Genomic DNA, 9,709 nt, shown 5'->3' with positions numbered 1-9,709 from the left:
CCCGTCTCTACTAAAAATACAAAAAATTAGCTGGGCGTGGTGGCGGGCGCCTGTAATCCCAGCTACTTGGGAGGCTGAGGCAGGAGAATAGCTTGAACCCAGTAGGTGGAAGTTTCAGTGAGCCAAGATCGCGCCACTGCACTCCAGCCTGGGTGACAGTGTGAGACTCCGTCTCAAAACAAAAACAAAAACAAAAACAAAACAAAACAAAACAAAACAAAAAACAGTAAATTAACTCACAGCTAGAAGATACCAGTCCACAGCTTGGTAAGCCTCACGTGGAGAGAGAGTGAGAAGCTCTCTCCACTGGGGAATCCACGGTGGTCAGTGGCCGCAAGGAAAAGGAGGAGAGAACCATCACCTGGTGCTTTCATTTTCGCCCTCACCTGCCTGAAAGCCCAGGGGGAAGCAGGGCAGGAGAATGAGCGGAGGAGGAAGTGGAGGAAGAGGCAGGATGGAGAGGGCAGGGAGAGAGAGCGAGCCAACATCTTTGAGTCCCTGGAATTTAGCTTTGCCTGGAGCTAGATGGCAACCCTCGGGCTTTTCGGTTTTGTAAGTCAATCCATTTCCATGTTAAGTTAGTTTGGAGCGTCTTTAACTTGGAACTGAAGAAATCCCAACGAATCCTGGGACAGCGCCTCCAGATCGGAAGTCTAGAAGCTGACTGGGCGTGAGCAAAGCTACCTACGCCAAGAACCCCAAGAGAGAAGAAGAATTTGGTAAGGGATGCCATCTGTGGCTTGACTAGACACTGTTGGAGGCCTTTTTATTTCTGGAGCTTTTACATTTCCTTTCCATATACTGTCCATATTAATGTCATGAGAAGACAGCTATAATTATTTCAACCTCCTGGAGCCAAATTGTTGCAGAAAGTTGGGTCAGAAATGCTTTCCGCTGAGGCGAGAGGATACCTCGCCACCGCCTGGAGATGGGTAGTTCTAGGGCTCAAACAATGGAATGAAGGCCTAAGACTGTCAGACTTCTGGCTTTCTGCTCCCACGGCCCCAGAGCGTTGGCTTGTCAGCCTCCAGCTTTTTACCTGATGGTGGCAAGATGGTGTGCGAGGCCAGGCATCTTGTCTCAGCACAAAGGGAGTGCGCAGGAGCAGGGCTCCTTCCCGGGAGCCTCTGGAGAATGCAGCCAGAGAGCCACCTTGTTCCTGGAAAGGGGTCCCAATCCAGACCCCAGAGAGGGTTCCTGAATCTCATGCAAGAAAGAAGTTGAGGTGACTCCACGGGGTAAAGTGAAAGCAAGTTTATCCAGAAAGGAAAGAAAAAAAGAACGGCTACTCTATAGGCAGAGCAGCCTTGAGGGCTACTGGTTGCCCAATTTTATGGTTATTTCTTTTTATTTATGTATTTATTTTGAGACAGAGTCTCACTCGGTTGCCCAGGCTGGAGTGCAGTAGCGTGATCTTGGCTCAATGCAACCTCTGCCTCCTGGGTTCAAGCGATTCTCCTGCCTCAGCCTCTCGAGTAGCTGGGATTACAGGCACGCACCACCATGCCTGGCTAATTTTTTGTATTTTTAGTAGAGACGAGGTTTCACCATGTTGACCAGGCTGGTCTTGAACTCCTGACCTCGTGATCCATCTGCCTCAGCCTCCCAAAGTGCTGGAATTACAGGCGTGAGCCACCGTGCCTGGCCTGTTTCTTGATTATATGCTGAATAGGGGTGTGTGATTCATGCTTCCGCTTTTTAGACCATATAGGGTAACTTCCTGACATTGCCATGCCGTTTGTAAACTGTCACGGCGCTGGTGGGAGTGTAGCAATGAGGACGACCAGAGGTCACTCTTGTGGCCATCTTGGTTTTGGTGTTTTGGCTGGCTTCTTTACTGCAACCTGTTTCATCAGCTGACCTGTATCTCGTGCCCACCTGCTGTCTCATCCTGTGACTCGGAATGTCTAACCATCTGGGAATGCAGCCCAGTAGTTCTCATTCTTATTTTACCCAGCCCCTATTCAACATGGAGCTGCTCTGGTTCAGACGCCTCTGATGGCCTCACAGAAAGAAGGGCTGGGATACAGAAGTGAGCTTATTGGCGGGGGAGGGGAGCGGGGAGGACTTAAATCAATCATGACTTTCCTCATGAGCTGGTAGAAAATCCTACCTTCCCTGAGATTAAACGATGCATAGTCGCCACCTGCAAAAAACTGGATTTTGTCAGCAGGGAAGGAGGGGAGGGGTAGGAGATGGCAGCTAGGGAAGCCACAGGGCCGTGCTTTATTTATTTTTTGAGACAGAGTTTCACTCTTGTTGCCCAGGCTAGAGTGCAATGGTGCCATCTCAGCTCGCTGCAACCTCCGCCTCCCGGGTTCAAGCGATTCTCCTGCCTCAGCCTCCCAAGTAGCTGGGATTACAGGCACGCGCCACCACGCCAGGCCAAGTTTGTATTTTTAGTAGAGACGGGGTTTCTCCATGTTAGTCAGGCTGGTCTTGAACTCCCAACCTCAGGTGATCCACCCGCCTTGGCCTCCCTAAGTGCTGGGATTACAGGCGTGAGACGGCACCCGGCCAGGCCGTTTTGACTTGGCTTCCGTCCGAGTGCCTGGGCTGCTCACTGTGCTTCAGCATGAAGCCCCGGTGCTGGGTCTGTGGAGGGCATGTATTGAGTGGGTGGGCCTCTGTGCTGCAGCCATGGCTGCGGGTCTGGGCTCTCCACCTGCCTCCTGGGTGGTTCGAGGCTGACCTCCCACCGCTTCTGCCTCTCCATCAAATGAGGCTCAGCTGGTGGAACTCCGTGTTTCTCTTCAGTTCTAAAAGCTTGGGCTCAACTTGCCTTGGCTCTCTGTACCCTTCTTCTTAGTCCGCTGGTGCTGGCTTAGTCTCAGCAGTGACCTTACTCACACCAGCCGGGCAGGGCTCAGAGGGACACGCCTGCTTTTCAGAGTGAAGCCCCAGTGTGCTCCGGGACAAGGTGAGGCAGGGAGGGCATCAATATCTCTAGCACCAGGCCTTAGAGAGCGCGTTGGGAGTGGCACAGGCCTGGGAGCACTCGGTTCTGCTGAGTCTCAGGCTGAACCTGGTTTCTCTCTGGGCTGAGGGATGGTGAGGGCTGAGGATGGGTCCAGGCCCTGACTGGGGCTCCCCCGAAAGCAGTCTGGGGCTTTTGGGGATGTGTCAGACTGCCGGGCTGGAACAAATGGGCCTCAAAGGTTGGTTAACTGCAGCCCCCGCCAAGAAGGCACTCTTCTGTAATTGGCCCGACAATCCTCAGCCTCAGAATGCTGCTGGGAAGGGGACAGAGCAGCGCGTGGCAAAGCAGAGGCTGGAGGGAGGAGGAAGCGGGAGGTCCAGGTAAACCTCGGGCCACACCTGGGTCAGAGGCAGGGTCCAGAGGCCGGCGGGAAGGCAGCCAGTCCTGCAGGGCAGCTGGCGCACTGACTGGGGCCCTGCCTGCCTCCTCCGGGCTCCGCAGTGTCCTGCGGGCTACCAGAGCGGTCCACGGCGGGCGGTGGGGCCAGGGGTGCCTGGCTGCAGAGCAGAGGCCCCGAAGGGACAGCGCCATGCGTGGAAACCTCTGGATGGCCGCACGGGGCTGGGGGTTGAACCAAAGCCCTGGGATCGCCGGGGAAGGGACGGGGGCTGCGGGCTTGGGCTTGGGCGGAGGATGGTCTGGAGGAAGGGCTACAGCAGCTCTCATTCCTTTCAGCCCTGAGCCCCCAGTGTCCGCCTCGCATCCGTTTGGGCGCGGTGTAAACTCCACGCCTGAGCTCTAAGAGACACGGCGGGGCGGCGGGGAGAGAGACGAGTCCACACACAGGCGTACCTTATTATATAGAATTTGTACAATATATTTCTCTTCGTTTGCATATTTTACCCACAGCTTAACATCCTTTTTACAGGCTGAACTCAGGTTGATAGAATCAAAATTCTTTCAACCAAATAAGAAAAATTCAAAATCGTAAACCCGTAAGAAAACAAATTAAAAACGGTGATGAAAATACGTCACTCCTCTCGTTAGGAACAGTGTCTGTTTGTACAACAGGTATGCTCTGGAACAGGATTTCTTTACAGCGTAGGCACGTGTTTCCACCTTTGCTCTGCGGACTTCGCCTCCTCGGCGCCTGGGGCTCCTGGAAAACTCGGGACGCGGCGGCTCTGGCTCGGCAGCGCCACCCGGTGGCCGGAGGCAGAGGCGGCCGGGCAGAGCCGTCGCCGATGCGGGCAGACTCAGGCTTGTTTCCCGTGAACTGCAGCGAAGAGCCCAGAACAGCAAGGGCAGTGGGCGGACAGGTGCTCTGAAGAGCCCAGCGTTTATTTACAGCTGATCTTCCCGACGGGAGGATGGAGTACAGCAGCGGCCACTGCCACAAGGGGTGACTCCTGCCCTGCTGCCCGCTTTACTCGGAGTCCGGGGTGTGGAGGGGCGTGGGTGGTGCTATCTCCTCCTCTACCTTCCAGGTTGGCTGTGAGTCTGAGCACGCAGCGTGGCTTCCCTCCCAAGCACCAAGCCTTGTTTCCTGTGAGTCCCCCTCTTGGCAAACTCCTCACTGGGAGACCTCCTCGGGTCTGAGGGGCGCAGAAGGTGGGGCCTTCCCTGGGGAGGTGCAGGCAGCTCCCAAAGCAAGGTTGGTTTGGCAAACAGCAAAAGATGGGAAAAGGGTTTCTACGGAGCCAGCAGCACCTGCCTATTCAGGTACCAAGCCTGAACCTGGCCAGGCCTTTCCTCCAGGCGATGCCCTCAGTCCTCAGGCCACCGAATTCCAGGACCTGCCCCATGTGTTCCTGTCTCCCTTGAATCCCACCCTCTGCCCGCCCCGGGATGGTTCTACCAGAACTCAGGGGCTTAGCTGAGAACCTAATTGTAGGGCTGTGAAGCCTGCTGCACCTTGGAGTCCTGACCCACCAGGCAAAACTGCTCTTACAGGCAGATGCTTCTAGACCTGCAGACTCCGGCCCTGGCAATCCAGATCCCTGCAAACCCTGCAGAGGGATCTTCAGAGGCCACAGGGCACACTGGGTCATGGCAATGCCGACCTGGCCAAGCTTGGCCTTGGTGGTGGGGCCCCCTCTCTGGCTCTGGCACTGTGTGGTGGCACGTGCTTCCGGCCTAGACACTGCCCCTAAAGGCGTGCTCCATCCCCACGGGTCCACCAAGGCCAGCACACAGCCCACATGCCAGGCTTGCTTCATGTTCCCAAGCGTGGCTCTGGAGGGAGAATCACCATCGGCACTCCAGTGCAAGACTAAACCCATCAAAAGAAAAATGTAAAACAGCACTGACTAGAACTAATGCCGTTATTGCTACAAGTGACAGCCAAACAGCCACGCAGAGTCCCAGAGGTGGGTATGACAGACCACCATGACTGTCAAGCAGAAATAAGATGATGTGGGTTTTTGCTCTTACAATAAGATATCCTCTGATCATCTTCAAGGTATAGAAGCTCACGCGTGCTCCTCACATTCTGCTACTTTCACAGAACGGTCAGTCCCCAGTCATGCCCTTGAACCCCTCCAGGGAGACAGTGTGGTTCTGCTCTAAAAACGTGAGGTGGAAACTGAAATATGTCAAAACAACTGAGAAACTGTGGTGGTGCTGCCTGGCGCGTGAGCAGACGTACAGGGGCGCCTGCTGGCTGTCCCCAAGGGCACTTGTTCTTCTCAAGGAGTTCTCTGGGAGGGCGCGGCCGTGCAGGGAGCTAGCTCGATGCCTGGTTCTGTACTGGATGCTTGGGGATCGGTGGTGGCCAGGAGGGGCTCTCGCCAGTTTTGGTTTGGTTTGAAAAGCAAAGAGGTGCTCCCAGGCTGGGCAGCCGCTGGGGGTCTTGCTGGAAGGGTGGATCTAGGTGGACTGTGCCTCCCTCTGAAGGCAAGTGAGACAGAAACCAGTTGAGAGGCTGCTTCCAAGTCTTCCCAGGCCCATGGCTCCTGCAGGGACAGCCTCTGGAGAAGGCTGGTCTCTAAACCTTCTCAAGGGCCCCCTGCCCACCCTTTCTGAGGCATTCTGTACTGCTTGGCTTATTTTCCACATGCTACAGCCTGTGCTTGTGTCTAGCCTATGCACAGGAGCTCTTGGAGACGTGGCTGCTTGGCATCCGAATTGGAGTGGAGGTCAGCTCAAGGAGAGCTGGGTACTGGCGCTACAGGAGTGTTCCTGAATGAGGCTGGCTGTCTGCTCTAAAGTCCCTGTGGCAGATGAGCTAGTCCCACGCGCCACACCAAGACGCCACCCCAAGGACTAACACTCCACATTCCAGAGGCGGGTGGCCTTGTTTGGGTAGTTGATGGCCAGGCTGATGGCAGCAATGTTCTGCAGAGCCTGTGGAGGGAAAAAGAGTTGTCGCCAGTGTCAGGAGCCACTCCCTTGTTCACTGAGTGCTGGTAAGACCCTCAGCTGAGCACTGAGGACGAGGGGACGGAGGAGGGGGGCCTGAGATGAACCAGATGTGTTCCCCTCCCCCAGAGGCCCACAGGGTGGAGGCAGAGAGAAAATGCTTTTAAGAGCACGTGAAAGCTCCAAATGTAGGTAGCAATCATCACTGTCCAGGGAGGCAGTCCCCGTGCGGGGGGCTCAGAAGGCTGTCCGCAGAGGTCTGGGAAAACACTCTGGGGAAAACAGTGCAAAGATGCAGGTGGGGAAGGGCATGGCACTCACAGGAAACGAACAGCCAGTGCTGGGGACCAGAGGGAGTAGAGAAAACAGGGCCAGGAGGGCACTCAGATGCCCTGGAGGCAAGGCCGGGTCCATCAGGCCTTCAGGGTCTGGGCAGCAAGAAGGTGGAGGTGGCCAAGGGAGGAAGAGGGGATTGGCAGGGAGAGGTGTCAGGGAGAAATGTCAGGACACTGGTGCAGTACACTTGACAGGCTGTGGGGAGGGCCAGAAGAGGGTAAGGAGGAAATGGAGACTGGACAGGGGCAGCAAAAGGGACCTGCCCGCAGGCAAGCCGCCATGCTGAGCTTTGGGGCCAGGATGGGCAAATATCAAAATTTCGTTACATGGTGTCATGAAACCTGGGGTGGCAATGTTGCTAGGTAGCTGTTGGGGGTAAGGGAGTTTTTACTCTGCCTACAGGTCTCGGGTGAATTCACACAAACTCTTCGGTATGGGCTGGGGGCATTCCCACTTCCAAGCACACACGTCAAAGCCTATGGCGGGAAAGACAACCCTTTTCCTGCAAAGGGCAGTGTGTTCGGAGGATACGTCCAAAGGACAGCGCGCCGCGCTCAAGCACGGCTCTTGGCTGGGCGTCCCGGCCGGGTGTCCACCCACGGGTAACCCTGTGAGCCTCAGTGTCCCTAGCTGTCTTCTGGGGGTGTTGGGCCACACACATTATGATATTCAAGGAGTCCAAGGTTTTCAAAATGTAGTCTGGGGCCAGGGGACTCCCGAGACCCTTTCGGGGTCTGCAAGGTTCATTTTTCACTTTCCTTCTCCTGAGTATACGGTGGAGTGTTCCAGAGCCTGACGTGTGATCTGACTGACTGCAGAAGCAGACATGAGAATCCAGCTGTCTTCTATGAGCAGACATGAGGGGTCTGCAGGGATGCAGCACAGCGCCACCCTCTGCACGCATTCCTTTCTTCTCTTTTGGTCACCTATTTGTCCCAGAGCACTCAGTAATTACTTCGCTTTGAAAAGTTAGAGTTGTTTTTCACAAGACGTGTTATTCATGTTAACATGAAATGGGTGCACTACTTAAAAAAAAGGTAAACGTTTAAACTTTTGCTTACTTTTTAAATCGAAAATCTCATTTCTAATGGCACATATGGATATATGTATAATACACATACCCAAAAGCCTTCTGAGCTCCAGTCAGTGAAAAGCGTGAAGCATCCTGAGACCAAACAGCTGTCAGAAGAGGAGTTCCGCTACCAGAGAAGCAACTCACATCTAAAAATATGTGAAATCTAACTCCATGGAAACTTCAAGAATCAGCCAAACTAAATTTAAGGCATCGGTTGTTTTGGTTTTAAAGACACAAATTCTTCTGACCCCACAGTTTAGAGTGAGTGACTCTGATAAATGGGGCTCATGCGTGCTCTCTTGAGCACCAGGAGGAAGTGCAGTCACAGAACTGGAACAAGCTCTGTGTAACCTCCAGGTGGATTCTGTCCTACTCAGACTCAATGCGCAGACCTTCTCTGCCCTGGCAATGGTGAGATGGTGGCACCCAAACCTGGAGGCCAGCTCTGCTGGGGTGGAGAGAGTACCTGTGCCGCACAGCGGAGAAGGTGGTCGTCCGTGGTTAGGGCCAGCAGGTAATCCTGCAGCACGCCGAGCTCCTGCAGAGAGAGCAGGGGCTGTGAGCGGCACTGTCAGATGCACAGTGCAGCTCTCCCAGACCACCTGGGACACCCTCCTGCGAAAGCAGAAGCCTCTTGCGGGTGGATGCTACTCACTCCGCCTGGCACCGCATGGCACTGCCTTGCTCAGAACCCCAGCAGGAGGCTGACTGGCAGAAGCCAGGTGCCCAGTGCCGGGGCCGCCTCTGCCTCCACCTGCCCTTGGGTGAGCAGGCCGGGACCCCTCCTCAGGCCAGTTTCCTCATGTGTGAAAGGAGAGGGAAGCTACAGAACTCTGAAAGGCCCTTTCAGCTCCCACATTCAATGAGTCTATTGTGCTGAGGGGAGGGAAAGAAGAGGAGGAAGCAGAAATAACCCATCATTTTATTTTCCAAAACTCACTGCTGTCCAGGGCTGATCCCAGGCGGTTTTCCCCCACTGGCTCTAGGCCTGACAAAATAAGCAATCTCAGAGCTGACCTGAGGGTTTCCCAGGGCTGGGAGAGGCGAGAGCCTCAGACTCTCAGCCACGCCTGTCCTGTGTGGCCTGTCGAGACCCCTGCCACTCAGGCTCAGATGGGGCGGCGACTTCTGCCCTGGGTAGCAGAGGGAGCACACACACACAGAGGCACTGGGCTCCCTGCCCAGACCTCAGGCCTCACCTGGGCACGGTTCTCGGTGACGAAGAAGAGCTCAGTGAGGGCACGGTGCAGGGGAAGGAGGATGCCGGGCTGTGTCACGTCCTCAAACAGGCTGTACTCCATGTGGGTAAAGAGCTGCCACAGGGGCTTCAACAGCGCAAGGTCACACAGGTCACTGTGGGAGGAGCCCCGGAGGTGGTCAGTTCAGTGAGGGCCACGCCAAGGTCACATGGCTGACAGTTGGCAGGAACCACAGCTCAGACCCTCCCTCTCCCACAGCTGCTACAAGTGATTATAAAGTAGTCTCACCTATGCTCCCCACAAAACAGCCACAAATAGTCACCAACAGCAAAGAAAGAAAGGGGCAGAACCTAAACTTCAAAACCAGGCTCCAAGGGAACAGGAGGTCTGGACGTGTGCTCATGTGCATCTTGAAAAATGGATGTTATGGGCTAGACATGGTGGCTCACACTTGTAATCCCAGCACTTTGGGAAGCTGAGGTGGGAGGATCACTTCAGCCTAGGAGTTGGAGACCAACTTGGGAAACAGAGCGAGACCCTGTCTCTACAAAAAATTTAAAAAAAACAAAAAACAAACAAGAAAAAACTAGCTGGGCGTGATGGCACCCAGCTACTCGAGAGGCCAAGGTGGGAGGATCATTTGAGCCCAGAAGTTGGAGGCTGCAGTGAGCCATGATTGCGCCACTGTACTCTAGCCTGGGCAACAGAGTGAGACATTGTCTCTTTGAAAAAAAAAGGCTGGCCGGGCGCGGTGGCTCAAGCCTGTAATCCCAGCACTCTGGGAGGCTGAGACGGGTGGATCACGAGGTCAGAAGATCG

At 54.9% G+C, this 9,709-nt stretch overlaps 1 protein-coding gene and 1 pseudogene across 2 annotated transcripts in view; both read right to left on the bottom strand.

Annotated features, from left to right (window-relative positions):
• Positions 1 to 3,769: 3,769 nt before the first annotated feature.
• LOC105515639 lies at positions 3,770 to 5,202 on the bottom strand (annotated as a pseudogene). Its single transcript, XR_001002362.1, has one exon. The product of XR_001002362.1 is annotated as an uncharacterized LOC105515639 (transcript).
• The window catches only part of ZZEF1 (zinc finger, ZZ-type with EF-hand domain 1), a 159,662-nt gene continuing 153,722 nt past the window's right edge, over positions 3,770 to 9,709 (bottom strand). The window contains exons 54-56 of the mRNA XM_011947504.1: positions 8,891 to 9,044; positions 8,158 to 8,229; positions 3,770 to 6,265 (exon numbers count right to left, since the gene is read on the bottom strand). Coding sequence (XP_011802894.1) covers positions 6,185 to 6,265; positions 8,158 to 8,229; positions 8,891 to 9,044 — 307 coding nt within the window. The 3' untranslated portion in view covers positions 3,770 to 6,184. The remainder of the gene's footprint in view (positions 6,266 to 8,157; positions 8,230 to 8,890; positions 9,045 to 9,709) is intronic.

The sequence above is a fragment of the Colobus angolensis genome, unplaced genomic scaffold (assembly GCF_000951035.1).
Source record: "Colobus angolensis palliatus isolate OR3802 unplaced genomic scaffold, Cang.pa_1.0 Scaffold267, whole genome shotgun sequence".
Classification (NCBI taxonomy): Eukaryota; Metazoa; Chordata; class Mammalia; order Primates; family Cercopithecidae; genus Colobus; species Colobus angolensis.
The sequence above is the reverse complement of the archived record's forward strand: the minus strand, read 5'-3'. Positions and strand labels throughout refer to the sequence as shown.